Below are 26833 nucleotides of genomic sequence, written 5' to 3'. Positions count from 1 at the left end.
TCAGTATATACTTTTGGAAAACATTTGTTTCACATACTTAGATTAAGTATTCTCAATCACTTAGGCAACACATTGGCAACACTAATGTCTATTTTGAAGGTTTACCATACCAGTGGCAACACTAACAACTATGGCAAGGGATATTCAGATGATCCTGAAGATTCCGCTACTATGAGTCAGGTTACTCGTTATTTTAGTTTATGTTAGCCTTATTATTGTCTAACACGAACACTGTTAGCTTTGCGGAAGACTTGGACATATTGCCAAAATATGTTGGAGTCTACCAAATCAATCAGTAAATGATGAGGACCTTCCTCAAGCTCTTGTTGCTCTCGCCATGGATACTTCAGTTCCAGATGTCGAATGGACAACCGACACTGGAGGCTCAAATCGTATGACTGCAAACTCAGGTATATATGTTACAAAATCTTAAAAAAATATGTTGGTCATGATTCAATATTCAATGGTGATGGTTCTCACTTAAATTAACTGATGGAAAACTATCTTTTTTTTTTTCATGTCCATGAATTAATTAACTTAACATTTTAATTTATAAATTAATAAAATAAAATAAAATAAAAAGAAGAGGGGAGAGCTGAGAAAATTTGATGGGCATGAGGCAACAGCTACTCAGCTAGCTAGTTTGTTTGTATATAATAATAGTAAGAGTTATATATGGATATCCATAATTGTAGGCATTTGAATCTGAGTTAGTTTTACGTACGTAGCGCAATAATGCAAGTATATATATCTGAAGAGGTAGGCAGGAGTGAGAACATCGAACATCGATATCGATCAGAAATTTTAAATAAAAAGAATTATATTAGTCCATTGGAGAAGCTAGATAAATAAAAGATCGAGTTTCTCCAATGGCGTCAAAAATATCAATAACAGTAGCTTATTATTATGTTCTTGTATTGTTTGTTTGCAGCGCCTATGGGAAACCAGATTTGGAGATGAATCCTTCGGCCTCGAGCTGGCAAACTGTAACTGAAAACGTGGGTGTTTCCGCCATGCACATGCAGTTGATGACAAACAACAAGGTTGTCTGGTTTGACGCCATTAATCTTGGTCGCTCCGCACTGATGCAGAATCCTAAGTGGTGCAGAAAAGATGAAAAGGGCCGTGATGACTGCTGGGCTCATGGCGTTACCTATGATCCCGACACCGCTAAAGTTGTCAAGACACTCAAGGTATATATATATATATACTGGCCTGGCCTCGTGGCCTGGGTACATTAATTAATTAATTATATTGTTTTTATGCATGTTTAGTTGAGCCTGAATACATGGTGCTCGTCGGGAGGGCTGTCGAGCACCGGAAAATTGATAAGCACCGGAGGCTACGACAAAGGTATTCGAGGAATTAGAATCCTGGAACCCTGCGAATTATGCGATTTCAAGGAAGATGTTGGACTTTCTGCAAACAGATGGTAAGCATTATTTATTATTATATATATTTCAAATTTCAAATTCTTAGTGTAATGAATTTGTACCTTCCAGGTATTCTTCTCAACAAGTATTGGAAAATGGTGATTTTATCGTGGTGGGAGGAAGAAGATCTCCCAACTATGAAATTGTCCCGCCAGATCAGCTTAAATTCCCGAACAAACAATTTCCGCTTCGGCTGCTCGAGGAAACCACCGACGGCCGTCTGGAGAATAATTTGTATCCATTTGTGTACCTCCTCCCCGACGGCAATGTCTTCCTCTTCGCCAACGATCGCTCCATTATTTTCAACCCTAGAACCGGAAAGACGATTCGGGAGCTTCCTAAGCTGCCAGGGGGGTCCCGGAACTACCCGGCCTCGGGGCAATCCGCGCTTCTTCCTCTCAAACTCACCACCAAAGCGAATGATTTTGTGAAGGCGGAGGTTTTGGTTTGCGGCGGCAATACACACGAAGCCTTCAAGGTCACGGAGGATCCGCCGAGGCAATTTCCGCCGGCGTTGAAGGATTGCGGCAGGATTGTTGCGAATCAGGAAGGGGCCAAGTGGGAAATTGAGGAGATGCCGTCGGGGAGGGTTATGGGAGATATGTTGATTCTTCCCGACGGGAATGTCCTCATAATTAATGGCGCGCAAAAGGGGACCTCTGCTTGGGACGCGGCGGAGGAACCAAATTTCACTCCGGTGCTTTACAGCCCGGATAAACCGAAAGGGGAAAGGTTTACTGAGTTGACACCAACAAAAATTGCCAGAATGTACCATTCCACTTCTGCGGTTTTGCCCGACGCTAAGATCTTAGTAGCGGGAAGTAACACCCACGTTTCGTACGATATGAAAGCCAAATACCCAACCGACATGCGCATCGAGAAATTCTCGCCGCCGTACTTAGCCCCCACATTGCAAAAGCTCCGGCCGCAGATTGTGGAGAACCTTTCCCAAAAGGAATTGGTTTACGGAAAGAATTTCAATATCCATTTCAAGCTAGATGATGCTGCGGACATGTCTAGTATTAAGGTTACCATGTATCCGCCGCCTTTCACCACTCACGGGTACTCTGAGGGCCAAAGGATGCTGATTTTGGGACTCACCTCTGTGGCCAAGGACACCATCTCTGCCGTGGCGCCATCCTCTGGCAAGCTTGCACCACCAGGCTATTACTTGATCTTTGTTGTGCACCGTGGCGTACCCAGCAAGGGATTGTGGGTGCATATTAAATAGAACAGAATAGAAGATTGGGCTCGCTTGTTTAGTGTTGACAGTATTTGGGTGCAATTAGCCCTACATGCTGATCTATTTGGGTGCAATTAGCCCTACATGCTGATCAGTCATTATCGTGATTTATAGTGCAGACGAACTACGGTGTGAGGGGTCCCTTAAGGTGGGGAATCCAACCTTCTTGATAGAAGTATAGAAATGGGCATTGAATTTTTTTATTTTTGTAATCTTGTACAGAGTACCATATAATAATATAGAGTACAACATTTTCTTTAAGGACTTATGCGCTCAGTTCTTAAATTCTTTACATAAATTAATAAATACAATAATTTTAAATTAAAGAAATTGAAGAGTGGGAGGAAGGTAGAGGTTTGGAGATTTTGCAGGTTTGAAACATCTCAAAATTATACAATTGTTTAATTTTGTTTCTTATGAAATGGTAATTGTGATTTCTTTCCTCCTATGATAGATTATTAAGGCAATCATGAGTGGAATACTGGAAAATATAGATGTATACTCATGATTATATAGTTGGTGGGAGGAGTTTGTGTTACCAACTCTACTTCTCTCAAATGGAGTCTCACCCCTTTGCTTTATCTATCTTCCTCTCTTCTTTCAAACCTTTAATTTCCGGTGGCCTTTTCACCTTAGTGCATGTGAAAAATTATACTAAAAAACAAAGCTAGTGCAATAACATATATTATCAAATGATAATGTAATTAAAATTTAAACATAAGTGTAATTAAAATGATACTTGAACGTGCAAAATATAAAACTAAACAATAGAACTCATACAATAACGTATATGCAAATGAAATGATACGTAGTTTTACTTCATGATCAACATTGCAATGTGGATCATGTGGACCATAATAGATAAACGTTCATTTTTAGTATAATGTTTGTTTTTTAATATGCAAGTTCATTTTTAAATATTATACCAAATAGTGAACCTACAACACACAAAATTAACATTTAATGTATTAAAAATGAACTTTTAGTATATTAAAAATGAACATTATGTTAGTGGATTTGAGTGGGTGATTGTACCCGATTTTACCACAACTCTGCTATTATCAAAAGAAATAGGAATCGGATTCGGTTCCTTAAAGTGAATGGAGTTTGGACAGATGATGCTCCTACTCTTAAGGCGCAAGTGAGTATGTGACTTTTTTTTTTTTCTTCTTCTTTGTTTGGCAGCAGAGTTCTAAGGGATAACGAGTTGGAGCTTTCGGAGATGGCGGAAACTCGTAGAATCTCCCCTAATCAAGCTAGTAGACAAAAATTCAACGACCCGTGTTTAATTTATCGCGCGGGGCAAATATATGCGATGCACGGACATATGATATAGACAAAAGATTAACATTCGCGCGGGGCAATTATATGCGATGCACGGACATATGAGTGCCTAGACAAAAGATTAACATTATTCTTGTTAGGAATATAGCGGAATAATGCGGAAGCAAAGAATCGAAAATTGAGAATTATAGAAGTTAAATAATAGGCAAAATATAATAATGACAAAAGAATTAGGAATAAGGGAAATATATATTTAGAAGAAAGTAGTGGTGGGCCCATAACCCACAGGTCCCAGGATCGAAACCTGATACTATAATATATGAAATAATATATGCACGTAGGTTCAATTCCCACTGGTTGCACGCAATGAGGACCTTGGAATCTCATCCATACATAACGAATTGGTGTCACATAACACAATTCAGATCCATATCATAACATATCTATCTATATTTTTTTTCCATATATTTGATTATTCTTATGAGCTCCATTACAAAAATCGCACCTAGCCATTATGTAAGATGCGATGGGCGAACGACAGGAATTGAACCCGCACAGTGGATTCACAATCCACCGCCTTAATCCATTTGGCTACATCCGCCCCCAGACTATGTTCTTATTTTTTTTCATTTTTTTTTCTAATTACTAATTAGAAATTATAGATGCAATTGTATTACCCATTATTGAAAACTTCTTTCTATACGACATTTTTAGTCGTACTTACAGATGTTACAATATCCCCACATATCAAAATTTTTAATCTTCTAAATTTACTTACTCTTGAGACTGCTCCGTACAGAGTACCATATAATAATATATAGAGTACAGCATTTTCTATAAGGACTTATGCGCTCAGTTCTTAAATTCTTTACATAAATTAATAAAGAAGGCTTAATATTCACTATAAAAAGAAGCTACACCAAAGAGGAAAGTTGCCAATTTCGAATCTACAATTCTGAGAGCACACTTTCCTTACAAAGCTTCCTGATTTAATCTGCTATGTTATTTAATTGTTTCAAGAAGATTTAATCTGTAATACATGTCCTGTACGTGGTACTGCTGAAGCATCTTGTGAAGATTGTTCAGGAATACGTGTGTCAGTCCTCGATAGGTGTTAGAAAGAGTGGTAGTGGTAAAGGCTGGAGGCCATCTGTATTTACCTCTTGTAATATTTCTTTTGGTGAACATCTATAGTGGATTGGGCAGACGTGGGGTGCCCCACAGACGTAGGAGAAGGAGCTCCGAACTGCGTAACAATTCTTCTGTGTTTTTACTTTATTTTATGCTTTCTGTCTGTAGACACAGAAAATTTGAAACCGACAAGTGGACCGATTAAATCATTATAAAGCCCAATTTCAGGGTTAATCATTAGTCCAATTTAATTAATTGGGCTATGATAATTAAATTAATTTAATTAGTCCAAGTAAATTTGATTTGGGCTATTGAATTAAGTAATTAATTGGTCCAAGCCCATTTCATAATTGAATTATAATTATAATTATAATTTAAATATAATATGATTTTATTATATTTGAATTAGATATTTATAATTTAATTTGAATTTGAATTAGATGATAGAATAATGAACCTAGACTTGATTTTGGCAAGGTTCATTTTAGTAGATAATTAATTAATTTAATTAAATAAATATTAGTTGAGTTTGTTGAGGGATTTTAGTTACAAACTTCACTATAAATAGAGCTTCAATTCCATTCTTCAAATCACACCTCAAATACATTGAAAACAACTTGAAGACTTGAGAGCTTGAAGAACGACGCTTGACAACTTGAAGACTTGAGGAGTTGAGAGCATTTGAAGAACAACTAGAGCATTTGAAGAGCTTGAAGGCATTGAAGAACGCTTGGCATTTTTGTTGATTTTGCAGGCAATTTGAATCCATTGCAGGTACTTTGGAGCTTTGCAGAATTGATTGTCTCGAAGATCTTGAAGTCTTTTGAAGGCATTTGAGGATCTTTAAGGCAACTTGAAGCCATTGCAGGCGCTTTAATTTGATGTTTTGGAGGGTTGATTGCTTCGAAGCTTGACATTTGCTATTGAGGATCACGCCAATAGGATCCCTGGAGCTACACCATTTGAATCCTGGAGACACGCGTCACTTGAATCCCGGAGGCTACGCTATTTGAATCCCGGAGGCACTTCAATAGATAACAATAGTGAAGAATCAGAGGACTACACAGAGACTTGTACCTGCACCTTGAATATAATTATACACATGCTGTACACAGAATTTTGTGAATATATACAAAGTTTACTATTTTGTGTTTACAGATTTTGGCACGCCGAATGGGACCGCTCTGCCTCTCGTTGAAAGATGTGAATCGACAATTGAATTAAGCAATAGAATATGAGCTACAAGTATATCAGAAATAGACCTCTAACTAACACTGAGTAAAAGTCTAAACTAACTACACTATTCTATAACAACATTGACTATTACAATTGTAACATAATAAGAATAATAATAATAATATAACTAACACACCCCCTCAAGCTGATGGTGGGTGCAACACAACATTCAGCTTGTCCCGCAAAGTAGCAAAGCGTGGAGCACGTAACGGTTTGGTGAGAATGTCTGCTAGCTGATCTGTAGTAGAAACATAGTTGACGACGAAATCTCCGGATGCAACCTTATCTCGGACAAAATGGTAGTCAATCTCCACATGTTTCGTACGTGCATGGAATACCGGATTAGCGCAGAGGTAGGTAGCCCCAAGATTATCTCACCACAAGGTAGCTGGTTGACCAGAATGTAACCCAAGTTCACATAGTAAGGAAACCACCCAAGTAACCTCGGCCGAAACATCTGCTAGTGCCTTATACTCTGCCTCGGTAGAAGAGCTAGCAACAGTACGTTGCTTCTTCGATAACCAGGAATGAGGTTAGACCCCAAATAAACTGCAAACCCACTTGTGCTCTTCCTATCTATTGGACACCCGGCCCAATCAGAGTCCGAAAAGGCATGTATAGTAGTCGAAGAGGATGGTATTAACCGTAACCCGTAGTGAATCGTGCCTTTAATGTAACGTAGTACTCGCTTAACCAGACCCCAATGATCAACTGTTGGCGCATGCATAAATTGACAGAGTCGGTTCACCGCATAGGACAAGTCTGGTCTAGTAATGGTGAGGTACTGTAAAGCCCCCACGACGCGATGATATTGTGTCGTATTGTCAAACAGCTCGTCAGAGGGAGTAACGGCCTTGGTGACCGCAGCCGGTGTTGCCAGTGGCTTACAGTCAATCATGCCCAACCGACCAAGCAAATCAGACATATATCGGCGCTGTGAAAGAATAATATTATCCCCATCGGTCACTGTCTCGATCCCTAAGAAGAAACCTGGCACTCCAAGATCTCGGATTTTAAAGACCGAGGCAAGACGATGTAATAAGTCACGAACCAAAACAGTGTCATCGCTCATCATAATAATGTCATCTACGTAAACCAGTAAGTAAACCCGAGAAGCCCCCTTAGTATAGTAGAATAAGGAGACATCGGTTTTAGAAGCCCTGAACCCCGTAGAAAGTAAGAAATACTGTAGCCTTTTAAACCAGGCCCGGGGAGCCTGTTTAAGGCCATAGAGAGACCGTTGAAGTAAACAGACATGACCAGGATTAGTTGGATCCTCGTACCCTGGGGGTTGTTTCATATACACTGTTTCTGCCAGATGCCCGTTTAAGAAGGCATTGTGGACGTCTAACTGACGTAGTGTCCACATGTTTGACACAGCAAGAGAAAAAAGCATACGCACCGTGGTGGGTTTGACCACGGGGCTAAACGTGTCAAAGAAATCCTCCCCTGCTACTTGGTTGAACCCTTTTGCAACAAGACGGGCTTTATAACGCTCTACCGAGCCATCGGCATTGCGCTTAGTCCTGAATACCCACTTACACCCAATAATATTCATATGTGGTTCTGGTGCCACTAACCGCCAGGTATGGTTATGTAACAGGGCATTAAATTCTAGATCCATTGCCTCCCGCCAATGAGAGTGCCCAACTGCCTGGGAGTAGCAAGACGGATCAGTAGTTACTGTTAATGCCTGAAACGGCTCACTTGTACCTTTAGTCATATGTCGGAGACGCATTACATGATCTCGGCTTACAGGCTGAGTACGAGCCCTACGAGCTCGAGGTTTGGCAGGTGCGGTGTGAGTAATGGCCAAAGGTGGCGGTATACTAGCCAAGGGCAAAGGTTCAGGACCTGGTGCCCGTGCAGGTGCCGGTGGTTCAGAGTCCGGTGGAGAGTACGAAATAATGGGCCTAGAAGCCCAAGGCACCGCAGGTGTTGGCGGTGGTCCCTGCATCACATTGCCTGTTTCAAAAGGAAACACACTTTCGTCAAATCGGACATGGCGACAGATGTAGGTTTTCCCACTCGCCAAGTCGATGCATCTATATCCCCTAAATGAGTTTGGGTAACCTAAGAAGACGCAGGGTGCTGAGCGATACTCAATCTTATGCCTGTTGTATGGGCGTAAGAAAGGGTAACACCTGCACCCGAAGACACGAAGAAAAGTGTAGGGTGGTGGTGTATTATAGAGACGAGTGTATGGACTATTAAACTGAATAGCAGACGAAGTTAGAAAATTGATTAAACAGGTGGCCGTTTCAAAGGCGTAGTCCCAGTATTGTTGCGGGACTTTGCCTGCAGCAAGGAGAGCAAGCCCGGTTTCGACAATGTGTCTATTCCGGCGCTCCACACGGCCGTTTTGTTCATGTGTATAGGCACATGATTGACGGTGATTAATTCCCAATGTTTGAAACGTATTGTGCAGTTTGCGGTATTCACCCCCTAAGTCCGACTGAATTGATTTGATAGAGCGCGAGAACTGTCGCTCTACCAGGACCCGAAACGAATCAAAATTTTTATAAATATCTGATTTCACCCTTAATGGGTAAAACCAGCAGAAACAGGAAAAATCATCTACAAACAGAACGAAATATCGAAAACCATTTGTAGATATTACAGGTGATGGACCCCATATGTCGGTAAAAACCAAATCTAATACATTTTCACTTTTATTTGGAACCCTATCTAATTTAAATCTTGCTGATTTCCCAAGATGGCAAGCTGCACATGACTCCACGGACTCGGCTTTATTGGACTCAACCGGACAGTTCTGTAGAATTTTATTTTGAACGAATTTGTGGGGATGCCCAAGACGACGATGCCACACAGTGGGTGTAGCACGGGAACTGACGAACGCGTGATGAGTCCGGGAAACCGAGAGCTTATATAGTCCGCCCGATGCAAGACCTTTAAGAAGAACTGCTTTGGTTGTGGAGTCCTTCACAAAAAAGCAGTCAGAATGAAATTCAAAAAAGACCCTGTTTTCAGACGTAAACTTGTTAACGGATAAGAGAGGAACAGACAAACTTGGTACGTGTAAAATATCAGACAGATATAAATTTTTAGATACGGAAGGAATTAATGCACGACCGACACGTGAGATTGCCGAACCTGCCCCGTTTCCAACTCGTAGCACATCTGATCCCCCATACTCCTCGGAATGCTGCATCATACCTGCATCCGGTGTCGCGTGTGCGGTGGCGCCAGTGTCCGGGAACCAGCCGTCCGAACCTGAAGTCGACGACGCCGGAGCTTCCCCGGACACGGCCATGTGCGCCTGAGGCGGCTGTGTACTGTATCGTTTAAAGCAGTACACAGCCGTATGGCCATGCGAACGGCAAATTTGGCACCTCGGATTCCCGTTACGGCCGCCACGTCCCTGTCTTCCTCGACCACCGCGCCCACAGTGGTTCTGTGTCTGCCTGCCGCCATTTTTCGGTGCTCGGCCAGCATACATCGCGGTCGCCGGAACACCGGGCTCAACCGCCGAGGGGTAATCATCTACGAGTATAAACTCGTGTGCCTGCAAATGGTCAGATAAGTGAGCGAGCGTTACCGGATTCCCGGAAGCAGTGAGAGAGGCCGCGATCGCTTTGAGTTCCGGTCTGAGCCCGCGGAACACATATAAATTTTGCTCCATTAAAGAGAGCGGTCTGCCAGCCTGAACGAGAGCCTCGTCAAGCATTTGCGTGCGGCCCAGATAATCCGCGATCGTTGCATTCCCCTGGCGTAGCATCTGGAATTGCCCGAGGAGGCTCAGGCATCTCGCCTGACTGGACGAGCCGAGGGCTTGAGTTATCGACGCCCAGACTTCCGCCGATGTGTTGTGCCCAACCGCGAGATGGAGAACCTCATATGACATCGCGGAAATAAGGAGAGACAAGATTGATTGGTCTTGTTTGTCCCATATTTTGAACGCTGGATTGGGAGTGACGACAACCGTAGCAACCGCGGAAGAGGATTCGGCGGATGATGGCCGGCGGACACGGGATGGTTCCATCGACGTAGCCGAGCAGGTCCTGACTCCGGAGGAATGGGAGCAGTTGCGTACGCCAGTAGAGAAAGTTACGGAAATTCAGCTTCATGGACACAAAATGGTGCGCCCCGTTGAGAGGATTGGCGCTGGCCGGAGACGGAGAACCGGCGGCCGAGACAGTGCGTTCCGATGAGCTTGAAGCCATGCTGACGGAAGGTGGAGGTGAGAGGGGGTAAATTTAGTGGTGGAGAGAGATTCTACACCTGACTTGATACCAGATGAAAGATGTGAATCGACAATTGAATTAAGCAATAGAATAGGAGCTACAAGTATATCAGAAATAGACCTCTAACTAACACTGAGTAAAAGTCTAAACTAACTACACTATTCTATAACAACATTGACTATTACAATTGTAACATAATAAGAATAATAATAATAATATAACTAACACTCTCATCTCTTCACTATCGATCTACATCAGCAAGCAACTCTACTAGCAACCGGAATGGCGTCAAGAAGCTCAATGTTCAAGAAGTCTTATGCTCAAGCCGCTAGTTCCAAGTCTTCATCAACAACTGGTGTAACACCCCAGATTTTCAAGACTTTTAAAACTTATATAATAAAGGTAGAATCTCATTAAATCTCAAAATACGATACAAAGAGTACGGGGTGCTATGCCACACCTGAGCTGGAGAACTCAGGTGCACAGGCTAACTAACTAATATCCTTAATAAAGGGAATGCATAACATGGCACGCAGGCCGAAAGGAAAACTATCTACTTCTACACTCCAGGGTTCTAGCGTGCTCCAGTGTCTACTCTTCTGTGCCTGAAAGCCAAATATATCTGTTCAGCGAGAGATGCTGGTAACCCACTCCAACGCGTTGAAATACAATACATATAGATATATACATAGATATACGAAAAACCATTTCGAAGCATGAAGATATAACCTAAGAGACTCTAGCTTTCAAATCACGGAATAGACTCGACAGATAGGGGTAACCACAACTAACAGACATAACCAAACGTAGACAAATCACAAGCATATGATAGATAAGCGCAGCCGATAATCATAAGCAAGCATATACAGTTTACTAGCATGTATCCTATGGTCACGTTTTCATACCAGTCATACATCAATCCTCCTGATCACATCACGTAGCACACTTTGTTGGCGCCACAGGACCAATCGCATGCCCATACATGAGGGTCAGCGCATATAGCTCTGACACGGCCCCACAGCACCCTGCCCCGTATCACAACACGGAGGGGTCGATCGCAACCGACCGATGAACCGCAGCTCATCATAGTTTGAACGCAACCAAACAGTGGACCGCAGCCCAAGAGTATGTCATCTGACCGCAGCCAGGAAGATGAACCGCATCTCATGTAGAACGTTTGATCGCAACCAAACGGTGGACCGCAGCCCTATATAATATTTATATACCTGACCGATCGCAACCGGCCTGGTTAACAGTCAGTATGGTTCTCAACCCATCCAACTGCCCGTATAACCAATTTGATCGCAACCAAATTGGGGTAACATGCACACATAACACATAGCAAGTACATGCAGCTCACATTAGCACATTGGGAAGGGGGAGGAAATCGTATAATGAAACCTATGCGTGGTCATCCACATACTAAGAATAATCCTAAGGGGTTCATGCTTCTCCTACCTAGGCCAACGGGATACCGATTCACTAGCATGCAATATATATAAGACTCATTCAACCTACGAATGGTACCCGAACATCAAACTAGACATAGGCACGATGGACGGAGTCCGTTGGGACGCCACGGGGGTCGGGGGAAAATCAAACGGGGAAGCCAGAAGCCCGAGGTAGGGTATTTTCCAGCGGGTAGCCGGTGGGCGAGGGTTCATCCGCCGGCTGCCCGCCGGTGGTGTCATTCCGGGCAGCGGGTGCCGGCGGGCAGCTGCCCGCTGCCGGCGTTGCCCAAATAGGCCGCGGGTAGGTGGCGGGTCGCCTACCCCCCACTGACTCTTTTTCACCAAAAACGCCCCGGGAACCTTTGTGGAACCCGAAACCATGCTTAGACACTTTCAAACGCAATTGATAACACACGTAGACAATTAACGGATCAAAATCAAGAAACATACGGCACCAATCCTATCATGCTTTTCTAAACGTAATTAACACCCAAACATGTGAATTCCCACCCAATATACCAAGAATAATACCACACGAATTTCACGATACAACCTAGGGTTCTAATCACTTTTAATTTAATAAGAACACAATTCATCCTTTAATATCAAGATTCGGTAGGAATATCACGTAATCATCAAGAACATCATACAATTATCAAGAACATCATATAATCATCAAGAACACTATATAATCATCAAGAACCTCTCAAGATCATCAAGATCACCCATGGAATCACAATGCCAATTATCAAGATCAATATAACGAATCATCAATCACACATGAATATGGGGGAAATCCTAAGAGGGGATTCATAGCTATGAAAATAGGTTTTGTTGAGACATGGGTTACCTCTTAGCCTTATTTAATTCCTTGGATATGAAGGGTCTTTCTTTAAGCTTTCTTCTTTCTTGATTTCTCCTAGGGGAATTCTTGGAATTCTTGGTGTGGTGAGAGATTATTGTGGTGGGGGTTCTAGGTGCCTTCTAAGTTCCCTATTTATATGTCTAAGAGTCTTACTTAGGGTCTATTCCTTCTAGGACTTGGGGTTGTGTTTAGAGATGGGGGCCCATGGACTGTGGTGGGCCTTTTCCTAGTTAATTATTGTAATTAAATTCTTTCTTTTGGGCAATTGGTTAAATGATTAATCGGTTTTAGGGGTCGTAACACGGGGTGTTACAACTGGTTCTGAAGCTAACCGAGAGGCCGAAACACCATTAACCAGGAGTCGTGCAAGGAGCTTAGGAATGCGACCGCCGGAGCCTGAGTCAATTGTTCGACGTATGATTCAAACACTCGAAACGGACCCTACCGTCCTAAGGAAGTCTATTTATGTTGCAGGTCCACCATCTTCGAAAGGAGCAACCGATAGCGGGAGGCTGACTTCTTCGAAAGGAGAAACTGATAGCGGGAGGCTGGCTTCTTCGAAAGGAGCAGCTGGCAGCGGGATGCTGACATCTTCGAAAGAAGGGGCGAAAAGCGAGAAGTCTTCTACCTCAGAAGGAGCGGCTAATAGCGAGAAGTCGACTACCCCAAAAGGAGCAGCTGTTAGCGAGAGTCCACCATCTCCAAAAGAAGCAGCCGATAGCGGGAATCCAACATCTTTGAAAGGAGCTGATGATAGTAGGAGTCCAACATCCCCAAAAGGAAACGCTAACACTGGAGGCTCGTCACCGACATCGCCGTCGTCCAGCATGTGGAAGGTCGCGCCAGAATGGTCACGCATCTATACAGGCATGCCGGCTATGACAACAAGCGTGACAACTATAGAGGACCAGCTTGCAAGCATCACTAAGGCGCTTGAAGGGATCACCATCCTCCTTCAAAACCAAGAAAAGAGAATCAACGACTTAGCTGAAAAAGTCGAGAGCACAAGGAATGGCGAAACTATCCGGGCTCTTGGGAAACAACCTGAGGTTCAAGGAGAAGATGCCTCGCACTCACCAACTTGCATTGGGCGAACTACAGTGCACGAGGAATCAACTTCGCACATACAAAGTTCGGACAGGAGCATTCCAGTCACAGGGGGCATGATACCTGTAGATCGGCTTAACAAGTTCATCATGGGAGCTATCAAAGGAAAGCTCGAGGGGGAAAAACCTTCATACACTTACACTAAGCCTTACACCCAAAGGATAGAGGATTTGAAGATGCCTATTGGATATCAACCTCCAGCATTTCAACAATTCGATGGGAAAGGCAATCCAAGACAACACATCGTCCACTTCGTGGAAACATGCAACGACGCTGGGACATATGGAGATCTTCTTGTCAAGCAGTTCGTCCGCTCTTTGAAGGGTACTGCCTTCAATTGGTACACTGACTTGGAGCCTAGCTGCATTGATAGCTGGCATGACATGGAGCGCGAGTTCTTGACCCGCTTCTACAGCACAAGAAGAACCGTTAGATTCTTAGAACTCACCACCACTCGTCAAAGGAATGGTGAAAGCTCGTCTGCTTACATTGAAAGATGGAGGGAGTTATGCTTGAATTGCAAGGAAAAGATATCACAGAGCTCTGCAATTGAAATGTGCATCCAAGGCATGCACTTCGAGCTCTCATATATCCTCCAAGGGCTCAAACATAAGAGTTTTGAGGAATTATCTAGTCGCGCCCACGATATGGAGTTAAACATAACAGCTAATGGTGGACAAAACATACACATTCAAAGCTTCTACAATGGGGGCAAGAGTCATGATGACGTTGAAAATGGCGGCAATGCCTTTAAAAAATATGAAAGCATGGATGCTATGCATGTGAATATTCAACCAGCTAGGATATTCACTGAAGCTACTAGTGAGTCTAAGGATGCTTCTAGATTATTGCAGGGTAGTAGAAGGCTTTCTTTCAGGGAAAGACAAAACAAGAAGTATCCATTCTTGGATGCTGATGTCCCACATATGTTTGATGAGCTACTAAAGCACAATCTCGTTGATTTGCCAGAAATGAGGCGACCACACGAGGCATCAATGGTGGATGATCCGAGTTATTGCAAGTATCACAGACTTGTCGGACATCCAATTGAAAATTTCTTTGTCTTTAAGGATAAAGTAATGGAGTTAGCTCGAGATGGGAGAATTGAACTTGCAGATGCCATAGCAAGCGCTAATCAAGTTTCCATCTCATGCGGTAAATCTACTTCGCTACTCATTGAGAGGAACAATGTGAAGGGAAATAGAAAAGGACACAAGTGTTTATTCCCTCTTAACAATCAAGTCTTATGATACCAAACTCGAGTATGATACTTGGCATGTTATTAAGCATGCTAAACAACACCACGTTGATGATGCGACACGACCATCTAAGCAAGTTATGAAAAGGTGGGTCAAGAAAAGAATGTCAAAGGGCTCTATTGATGGGAGGACTTGCGGCCACCATATAAAAGCACGAGTTCCAGTCACATTGGCGGATTACGTGCCAAAGCGGTTCCATATTACTCCAACTAACCAAGGAATGAAGATGAAAATTCCTCTAATCAACCCGTATGCTAGAGAAGAATGTGCCTCAACACAATATACCACAATATGTGATGGAGGAAATATTCTTCAAGCTTCCTCAATGTGAATTGAAAACTGCATCATATTCCTTAAAGACTCCCCGGCACGAGTCAAAACTGCCTCATATAACTTCAAGGCTCCCCGGCATGAGTCGAAACTGCCTCATATCCCACAAGGCTCCTTGGCACGAGTTGAAATGGCCTAATAGTTTCGAGACTTCCATGCCCTACATACTTTCAAGCAGTGTATGCTCTCAAGTGGCATGTCCAAGAAAGTCTCGAGGGGGCAATTTGTAGACAAAGAAAATTTGAAGCCGACAAGTGGACCGATTAAATCATTATCAAGCCCAATTTCCGGGTTAATCATTATTCCAATTTAATTAATTGGGCTATGATAATTAAATTAATTTAATTAGTCCAAGTAAATTTGATTTGGGCTATTGAATTAAGTAATTAATTGGTCCAAGCCCATTTCATAATTGAATTATAATTATAATTATAATTTAAATATAATATGATTTTATTATATTTGAATTAGATAATTATAATTTAATTTGAATTTGAATTAGATGATAGAATAATGAACCTAGACTTGATTTTGGCAAGGTTCATTTTAGTAGATAATTAATTAATTTAATTAAATAAATATTAGTTGAGTTTGTTGAGGGATTTTAGTTACAAACTTCACTATAAATAGAGCTTCAATTCCATTCTTCAAATCACACCTCAAATACATTGAAAACAACTTGAAGACTTGAGAGCTTGAAGAACGACGCTTGACAACTTGAAGACTTGAGGAGTTGAGAGCATTTGAAGAACAACTAGAGCATTTGAAGAGCTTGAAGGCATTGAAGAACGCTTGGCATTTTTGTTGATTTTGCAGGCAATTTGAATCCATTGCAGGTACTTTGGAGCTTTGCAGAATTGATTGGCTCGAAGATCTTGAAGTCTTTTGAAGGCATTTGAGGATCTTTAAGGCAACTTGAAGCCATTGCAGGCGCTTTAATTTGATGTTTTGGAGGGTTGATTGCTTCGAAGCTTGACATTTGCTATTGAGGATCACGCCAATAGGATCCCGGGAGCTACACCATTTGAATCCTGGAGACACGCGTCACTTGAATCCCGGAGGCTACGCTATTTGAATCCCGGAGGCACTTCAATAGATAACAATAGTGAAGAATCAGAGGACTACACAGAGACTTGTATCTGCACCTTGAATTATACACATGCTGTACACAGAATTTTGTGAATATATACAAAGTTTACTATTTTGTGTTTACACTGTCTTCATTATTTATATTTGTTCAAACAAGTTTAATTAATGAACGTAACTGGTGCATAACTTAAAAAATAAGTGAAAATACGTTATTTGTTGATTTCAAGTCTCACGGTGCAATTTCAATTGGTATCAGAGCCTGTACACTTAATTTATTAGTCTATCGACCTGGCGATTCTGTGTCTCTTGAATTCATCTCTTCAGCGGCTCTTATTATTTATCTATTTATTGCTTATTTGTTTGATCTCACGGGGTGTTAAGTGTTACAGAATGGATCGAACTAAAGTCATTCCCCAGTTGACATGCGACAACTACGCCTATTGGAAGGCTCGCACTCGTACGCACCTAAAAGCTCAAGGTGAAGCCGTGTGGCGGTCTGTGGTGTCAGGTTGGACACATCCCACTAAACTCAGTTCCAGCACTGACGGAACAGAAGTAGCTAAGCCTGAGACTGAGTGGACTTAAACAGAGATAACTAACGCTGGAAACAATGATAAGGCTTTAGACACAATTTACTCTCTTATGCATGAAAGTCAGTTTTCAATTGTTGCAGGTATCTCTTCAGCTAAAGGTGCTGCTTGGGAAGCCCTTGAGTCAACTTACGAAGGAACTACATCGGTGAAACAATCAAAGCTGCAGCTGGTCCAGTTTGACTTCGAAGAGCTTCGAATGAATGAGGATGAGACAATCATCAACTTTCACACACGTGTACAAGAGCTGGCAAATCGTGCAATGGTTCTTGGTGAACCATTTTCGCAAACAAGGCTTGTTAAGAAGATACTGAGATCTTTACTATCCAGGTTTAGAATGAAAGTCATAGCTATACAAGAACATGAAGGCTGGGAGAATAAAACGGTCACCGAGTTAATGGGAAATCTTAGAACATATGAAATAGAAATCTTAACTGATCACACGAAAAAACAAAAAAATGTTGTTTTTGCTGCTGAAGAAAATAATGTTGTATCTAATTCAGACGAAACAGGTGATGATACAGTTGTTTTCTTGACTAAACAATTTTCTAAAATTATGACACAGGTATCCAAAAATTCACAAAGAGGAACAACATCCTACAAAGCTGGTACCAGGACAGGTTCATCAAACTTCAAACAGTCTGTCTCACGTCCAAGACAGTCTAAAGAAAAACCTAACAACAAAGGAATTAAGTGCTATGAATGTGAAGGCTTTGGACATGTACAAGCATAATGTGCCACCTATCTTAGACGTAAAAAGTCTATGTCAGTCATTACCTGGAGTGATGATGAGCCTGACGCTGAACCAGCTGGATCAGATGTCGAAGAAATCTCGGGCACGACTCACTGGGTGTTCTGAATCCGTTGAAGGAGCTGACTCAGAGAGTGGTGAATATGTCTCCGCATAAGATTTGGAACTAAATGCTTTATCTTTTGAAGTTGAGTTCAATAAGTTGTATCCCAAATGGGAAGCCCTACGAAAAGTAAATCGTAAACTAGCTAGTGAGATAGAGATTGTAATAAATGCTAGCAAAGTATATTAAACTCAAATAGCTGATAGGAATGTACTACTTAAAGAGGCAGCTGACAAAGAAGAAAAATTACAAAGCGAAGTACAGACTCGGAATGTACTACTTTAAGAGGCGGCTGATCGAGAAGAAAAGTTACAAAATCAAGTACCAACTGGGAATGTACTGCTTAAGGAGGCTGCCGACCGAGAAAAAAACTCCAATAAGAAGTACAGACCTTGAAGCAAGAACTAAGCACTTACAAACGACAAATCCAAATGATGGACACTACTTCAACACTTGACAAAATCCTTGATTCCGGCAGAAAAACTTCTGCAAAATTCGGCTTGGGTTTCACAGGAAGCAACTCCAAAGACAAAACGGTATTTGTCAAGGCATCTGGACCTGATCCAGAGGATATCCCTGAATCCAGCACAATGAAACGCACCCATGGTATAGTAAGATCAAACAAACTGCATTATAAACCCTATAACCCCGTATGTCATTATTGCAGGTTGCGAGGCCACACCAGACCCGAATGCTACTATTTCTACAAGGATCAAAGAATCGAGAAGTTCAGGCACAAGAATATCCAACCCTTTATAAAACAAATTTGGGTTAAAAAGACTGACTATATTTCGCGTGTTTCTTTTCACTCTAAAAGTGCAGGAAGAGAAGAGAAGTGGTATTTTGACAGCGGTTGTTCCCGTCACATGACAGGAAATGCCAAGTTTCTAAGTAATGTAAATGCCAGCAAAGGTGAAGTTACCTTTGGTGACAGCATTAAAGGTTAGGTTACTGGCGTAGGGACACTCAATGTAGCTGGCTTGCCAAAGCTGGACAAAGTACTACTTGTCCGTGGACTTCATGCTAATCTTATCAGCATAAGTCAATTATGCGACCAAAACTGGACCGTGTGCTTCACCAAAAACAACTGCAGTGTTATGGACACGAGAAACCAATGTGTTATGGAAGGTAAAAGGTCAATTGATAATTGCTATATTCTAACAAATAATATATTGTGTTGCAGGTCCAGCATAGATGAAGATGAGCTATGGCATCAAAAAAATGGGCCATCTCGGTTACAGGCTACTTGATAAACTTGTAAAAACAAACGGTGTTCGTGGCTTACCCAAGATGAAAGTCGAGTCAACCATTTGTGGTGCCTGCCAAGCTGGGAAACAAACCAAATCATTTCATCCAGCTCAGCATACTATAAACACAAGTCGGTGCCTAGAATTGATTCACACGGATCTCGTTGGTCCAACTCAAACTGAAAGTTTCGGAGGTAAGAAATACATACTAGTGTGTGTTGATGACTTTTCACGCTTTTCGTGGGTAATTTTTATCAGGGAAAAGTCCGAAGCACCTGAAGCGTTCAAAACTTTGGGATTAAAACTCCAAAAATAAAGAAACGAATCCTTTGTTCGAATCAGAAGTGATCACGGCAGAGAATTCGAAAACAAGGTGTTCGATGAGTTCTGCAATCAGTCAGGAAGTACTCATGAGTATTCTACCCCAAAGACTCACCAACAAAACGGAGTTGTGGAACGAAAAAACCGCACCATTTAAGAAATGGGACGAGTCCTGCTCAACGCCAAAGGATTACCTCAAAAAATTCTGGACAGAAGCTGTAGACACCGCATGTCACTTCCCCAACCGAGTCTATCTTCGGCCAGGCACAAGTTAAACACCGTATGAATTATGGAAAGGTAAGAAACCGAATATTAAATACTTTAACACTTTTTTCTCACGATGTTTTATTTTGAAGGATAGAAATCCTGTTGAAAATTTTGAACAAAAAAGCGACGAGGGGATCTTTCCCGGTTATTCAACGAACAGCAGTGCATATACTGTATACAACAAAGTGACCAAGACCATCATGGAATCTACAAATGTTGTAATTGATGATCAACCGAATGATATTGTTGAAGTTTCACAACCTGTGTCAGTGACAGAACCTGACGCAAACCTTTCTGAAACTCCTGATCCTGAAACTCATGAAACTCCTGAACCAGATCCAAAATCACCCACGCCATCTGAACCTGACCCAGAACCAGAATCAAAATCTGACACTGATCAAGACGGCATTGACATTCCAAAACGCATCCACAATAGATCACCCATATTCAAAATTAATTTTGTCATCACCGTTGGTGATAAAGTTTACAGGTTCATTACTCTCTAATTCCTTTTGTTAATTCCTTGAATGTTTTTAGGGTGTCATTCTCTAATGTGTCTTGTGAAATACCTGCAAATATTCCTATGCCTAAAGCTGAGTTTTTATGTGTTCCTTTACCTAATTTGGTACTCTCTACTTCAATATCCTTGCATTCATCAAATGTTGACAATTCATCATCTTTGCCAGTGTCATATTCTGCATCTGTGATAGAATCTATTTCAGGATCAGGGGATTTATCTTTTGAATTAATGGTTCTGTTCCTACATGCTCTCACATTGCATCTATATTTTTTTTTTGTGCGTGTGTCTCTCTATGATTGATTTTTCCTCTATTCCATTTTTTTTTAATTTTCTCGCAATAAGTCCTTTTTCGTTACCTACTACTCAAAATTGCGGATTGATTCTTTGTGTTTTGTTCTTGACTGTTTTCTATGTATTTACTAAATGTTCTACTTGCGTTGTTTTGAGTGCTTTTGAACTGATTTTTGCTTAGGTTATTTTATTGATGTTTCTTGTGTTGAATCTTTGAATTCTCTATGGTTACTTGAATGAAAATTTGATACAATTTGTTTAATATTTGTATCCTCATGTGTTACAATGCGAATGTGTTTTTGTTGGTCCGGTCATGACCGTATCTATGTTTGCTTGTATACTCATTGTGCTAACTGTTATAAATTTTTGCCTGAAGTTGATTTATATGAATCTGTGCCTGAAGTTGATTTATATGAATCTGTGCCTGATTTTGCTCTATTTGAATCTCTGGCTGAATATGTTTTACCTGAATGTGCTTACTGCCTTATTTACCAATCTGTTTTCTTGAGTGACCCAACTGTGTGTTTTTGTGTTATTTGCTACGAATTTGTGCTTGAATATGTTTGTTACTTGGTATGGTTTATCTACTTAATCTGCTCCAACTTGACTTGTGTGTATATGTTATTTGTTAACATTGTTTGGTAAAATTGTTGGAATTTTGGTTTGGTATGTTCTGGTTGTTTTTGTTAGAATAAGGGGGTAAGTAAGAAAGGGGGAGTAGCAGTTAAAATGGTTGATATAGTGGCTTAACTATGACTGCTGCATATGGTATGCTTTTTGGTACTATTACTCTTATGGTAATCTTCTTTTGGTAAATCTCTTGCTATTATATCAGTCTCCGGTTATGAAGTTTATGGTTATTAATCTCTCACCAAGTATAAAGCCTTTATTTGGCTATATGATGCATTGGATTCTCTTACTGGAATTTCTCAAATTTTGGATTATCTCGGTTATAGTTTTATTTGGCTCATCATAATCTCTGGGGTCTCATTTTATAATCATCATCATATTTGGATTATTCTTGGAATATCTACTTGATGAGATTATTTATGAGGAATATTTTGGATGGGATTGCTTATAAGGCTTTATCCTCTTGGTGTATGATATTTGATACTGATCAATATAATGCAAGATTGGATATGGGGGAAAATGATAAACTAAGCCAGCAAGTAAGTATGAGGGTTGATACTGGCGCTACTACCAATCAAACTGATGATGCTGACGACGACTCAGGTTCGGGCACCCCGTCTGCACGCTGAAACTAATCTACTATGCTGATGTTCACCATTCCTTGCTTTGTCATTTATTTGGCAAAAAGGGGGAGTTTTTGGAGTAAGTGGGAGTTATTTTTGTAAGAAGATTGTTTGATAAATTTTGGTCGAAGGTTGATAATTTTGGTATGTTGGTTGTTTGGAAACTGGTCTTTTGGTGGTTTTTGATTGGAAATAAAAGGCACTAAGTTAGGGGGAGTAGTAGTATTTATGGCATGCATAGATGATGGCATATGTATGGTATGTATGTTTTGAACTACTACTCGCATGAACAAGCTTTATGATAAAATCTTCTACTGAATTATGTTATGACAACTGCTCTTTCTTTACTAATGTGTCTGTTCTACTCGTGGTTGTGATTGGATGATTGAAGCACTCTACTCAGGTATATTGTTGACACATATGGTCCAAAGGGAAATTTAAGATTGTTTTATTTATTACCTTTATGTCTTTTTCAGTACCTATACTAAGGGCTCTTAATAAAAACTAAATTGATTTTACTTTCAATTTTGCCCAAAGTATTTGATACTTGAGTTTTACCAAATAAAATGCCAAAGGGGGAGATTGTAAGTGTAAAATTATTGCATGTTAAACCTTATTGGCTATTTTATTTAGTAGTGGTATTATTTGTTTTTAATTAAGATGGTTAATTAGATTTGTTAGAATTAATTTTCAGTTGGACCATGTGATGCTTAAATGAGTGGACAGTATGCATTGGTGAATGAAGAGAAAGTCAGCAGCAGCGCATGAAGCTTTCAAAGAAAAAACAAAAGATGTGGCTATGGTTTATTCGAACAAGAAAAAGGCTAATATTAAGGATCAAAGGGGAGGCTTAATATTCACTATAAAAAGAAGCTACACCAAAGAGGAAAGTTGCCAATTTCGAATCTAAGCTTCCTGATTTAATCTGCTATGTTATTTAATTGTTAAGAAGATTTAATCTGTAATACATGTCCTGTACGTGGTACTGCTGAAGCATCTTGTGAAGATTGTTCAGGCATACGTGTGTCAGTCCTGGATAGGTGTTAGAAAGAGTGGTAGTGGTAAAGGCTTGAGGCCATATGTATTTACCTCTTGCAATACTTCTTTTGGTGAACATCTATAGTGGATTGGGCAGACGTGGGGTGCCCCGCAGACGTAGGAGAAGGAGCTCCGAATTGCGTAACAATTCTTCTGTGTTTTTACTTTATTTTATGCTTTCTGTCTTCATTATTTATATTTGTTCAAACAAGTTTAATTAATGAACGTAACTGGTGCATAACTTAAAAAATAAGTAAAAATACGTTATTTGTTGATTTCAAGTCTCACGGTGCAATTTCAGATATGAGCCACTAATTATTTTCTTAACAATCTCCACCTTGGATCAAATTTGATTGTGAAAATTAACAACTAGAACAGTCGACTAAACTCAAGCACTGCTTGAACTTCGTAATAGGAAGAGCTTTAGAATAGCAGGATGGATCACCATCAATTTCCTACGCGACTGAAAGAGCATAAGTAACCAAATTGGTTTCATCATCACTAGCATACATAACAGGTTTTTTAATTGTCCTCCTAGGATGATCCATAGTAATGGAATACTCTCGTTGTAGCTCGACGACAGGTGCGGTGCTAGAAGATGCATCATCTTTAGTATTACCATCATTAGTATTAACACTATCAATAGGCCTGAACTCAAGCGTCACCTTCTCACCAGTACTCTGTATCTCATCTCTACTGGAATCTTTTCCAGATGAAAGTAGTGGTGGGCCCATAACCCACTGGATGCACGCAATGAGGACCTTCGAATCTCATTCATACAAATGGAATTGATGTCACATAACACAATTCAGATCCATATCATAACATATCTATCTATATTTTTTTTCATATATTTGATTATTCTTATGAGCTCCATTACAAAAATCACACCTAGCCATTAAGTAAGATGCGATGGGCGAACAACGGGAATTGAACCCGCACAGTGGATTCACAATCCACCGCCTTAATCCATTTGGCTACATTCGCCCCTAGACTATGTTCTTATTATTTTCATTTTTTTTCTAATTACTAATTACAAATTATAGATGCAATTGTATTACCCATTATTGAAAACTTCTTTCTATATGACATTTTTAGTCGTACTTACAGATGTTACAATATCCCCACATATAAAAAATTTTAATCTCCTAAATTTACTTACTCTTGAGAATGCTACATACATTTGACCATGATTAAAGACCGGCCTTCTCAAAAATAATCCCACCTGTGATAGTGTTTGCCATTGACTTTTATTTATTATCATGACATATGATAACATAAAAGAAAATTGCTTTCTTTGGAACTTGAAAGGCAATCTTGAATTAGAAGGTGTTAACGACATTCGAGGAATTAAAACCTTTGTTCCTGCATTCGTTCCACATATAATCTGAGCTTCCAAAACATGATCAGCCAACCTTGTAACCATTACACTGTCCTAATGAGTGATCTATATTTCTCAATAGCATCACAGGTGGTAGATTTCAGCAATCCATTGTGCACCTTGTAACCATAATCTATATTTCTCTTATTAATTGTGTATCCTATTCATATTTTTCAGTGTTAAATGTTGAAAAAAAAATATGCAGATTCGGTTTTAATTTTCTATCATTTTGTATCTTTTTTTTTTAATACCTGGTAGCTTATAGTTTAATGTCCAACATATTATTTTATGATTATTAATTGTGTTGCATATTCATATTTAATTGTGTTGCGTATTCATATTTTGCAATGATATTTCTCAAAAAATTAATATAGGACATTATGACTTTAAGTTTCTGTCATTTTGTATCAATTTTCTTAAACTTGGTATCTTATAGTTTAAAGTCATATATATGTTTTTTGGGTATCACTAATAAATTTCTGTTGATTATTTACCCTAAGAAGAAGTGAGAATTTTATTTTTTAAGTTCACTTTGTTTAATACAATCTTATGAACTACATTTTTTTTTATTTAGCATAAATGCTAATTTATTATGTACTGTATTTGTGTTAGGTACAGTTTTGAAGTATTGGTAGAAGACATTACAAGTGTTTGTCTAAAGTAATGAAAAACCCTGCATTTTTTTCTAACTTATATATATATATATATATATATATATATATATATATATATATATATATATATATATATAGATTTTGGTTCATGTGAGTTCAGGTCTTCCCGTGCGGTCAGTGCGACATACACCATTAGGTATGCATAAATGCACCATACAGTGTTCGAAAATACACCAGAATGAAATACCAAAAAATACACCACAAAAAAAAAATACACCACACATAATGGTGTATTCTCGAACATTGTATGGTGCATTTATACATACCTAATGGTGTATGCCGCACTGACCGCACGGGAAGACCTGACCTCACAGAAACCTGACCCTATATATATATATATATATATATATATATATATATATATATATATATATATATGAATTTCAATACAAATTATATGAAATTGAAAAAAATACTAGACTTTTTGATAAATTATATGAAATTGAAAGTTTAATAAAATTTGAGCTTGTTACTTGCAGATATTTAAACTTATCATAGACTGCAAATCAACAATGTATGGGATATATAGTTGGTCAAGATATGTTTAAATTATAGAAATAATTAGTAATATACTTCTTAAAGTTTAGAGTAATCTCATGCTATCATATAATTTCTAATGGTACCCGGGTTGGACTTTCATTTGGAAGGTTGTTTGTTCAAGCCTCAGTGGAGGCGTCATTGGCTCTTTGTGTTTCAGTAGGTTGAGAAAGTATATGAACAGATACTACAATGTAATAGAGCTAGTAGCATTCAAAAAAATATAATTTCTAAGCAATCTCATGCTATTATGTGATCTATAAGCAATCTCATGCTATCATATACTCAATATGCAATCTCGTGCAATCATATACTCAATATGAAATCTCATGCAATCATATACTCAATATGAAATCTCATGCAATCATATACTCAATATGCAATCTCGTGCAATTATATACTCAACATGCAATCTCGGGCAATCATATACTCAATATGCAATCTCGTGCAATCATATAATCAACATGCAATCTCGTGCAATCATATACTCAATATGCAATCTCGTGCAATCATATACTCAATATGCAATATCGTGCAATCATATACTCAATATGCAATCTCGTGCAATTATATACTCAATAAGCAATCTCGTGCAATTAACTTGATCATGCAATAGAATGAACATGGTGCTTTAGTATAAGTATAGGTAGATACACGTATACACTCTTTTGTAAAAAGATATACTTTTCTGTGGAGGTTTCTTAGAGTCATAATTACTCGCTTTCTCTAGAGTCGCAATGACTTGCTTTCTTTAGAGTCGGAATGACTCGCTTTCTTTAGAGTCGCAATGACTCGCTTTCTTTATACTCATGGACGAGGTAGGACTTCACCATAAAGTGAATCGACATATCTGGGCTCGACATCTAGCCGGCCTAATACTCATCTCGCCCACAGAATCACTCTCTTTGTTCATTTCTCAAATTCTGTGGAATCAGGTATCGAACTATCAGTGTGCACATCCCCTGACCAGGATTCCAAGCCTGGCGGGCAGTTTCCAACCTAGTAACTCAGGAATATCTACCTCGTTACTTCATATCGGATCGCAATGTCCGATTCTTTCTTTACTTTCTCTTTTCAATGTTTTGTCGGTTCTATCCTATCTTATCTCTTTTCTTCCGGAAGGACATAGTCCTAACGGTCCTCCAAAACCTCGGATTACTCACACTAAATACATATAGATATAGCTCATGCATTTTGGTTCATGCAACATGTTAGTGTTTTTATGTT

The 26833-nt window shown here is 39.9% G+C and overlaps 1 protein-coding gene and 1 non-coding gene across 2 annotated transcripts; one reads left to right on the top strand and one right to left on the bottom strand.

Moving 5' to 3' along the window:
- The first annotated feature begins 798 nt into the window (after window positions 1-798).
- On the top strand, window positions 799-2937 carry LOC109167872 (aldehyde oxidase GLOX1-like). Its single transcript, XM_019316942.1, has 3 exons — window positions 799-1193; window positions 1275-1432; window positions 1503-2937. The coding sequence occupies exons 1-3, from the start codon at window positions 870-872 to the stop codon at window positions 2662-2664; spliced, it is 1644 nt and encodes a 547-aa protein (XP_019172487.1). The 5' UTR covers window positions 799-869; the 3' UTR covers window positions 2665-2937.
- A 20992-nt stretch (window positions 2938-23929) lies between these two features.
- Window positions 23930-24001, bottom strand: TRNAH-GUG. Its single transcript has one exon. It is a non-coding gene; the product is annotated as a tRNA-His (tRNA).
- Between the last annotated feature and the right edge of the window lie 2832 nt (window positions 24002-26833).

Source organism: Ipomoea nil, unplaced genomic scaffold, assembly GCF_001879475.1.
Source record: "Ipomoea nil cultivar Tokyo-kokei standard unplaced genomic scaffold, Asagao_1.1 scaffold3170, whole genome shotgun sequence".
NCBI classification, from domain to species: Eukaryota; Viridiplantae; Streptophyta; class Magnoliopsida; order Solanales; family Convolvulaceae; genus Ipomoea; species Ipomoea nil.
This window is presented reverse-complemented; position numbering and strand designations above follow the sequence as displayed.

Coding starts and splice junctions, on each gene's coding strand:
- LOC109167872 (XM_019316942.1), top strand. CDS start 870: ATGGCGTCAAAAATATCAATAACAGTAGCTTATTATTATGTTCTTGTA. Junction 1,194..1,274: donor AAGTTGTCAAGACACTCAAG/GTATATATATAT, acceptor ATGCATGTTTAG/TTGAGCCTGAATACATGGTG. Junction 1,433..1,502: donor GGACTTTCTGCAAACAGATG/GTAAGCATTATT, acceptor TGTACCTTCCAG/GTATTCTTCTCAACAAGTAT.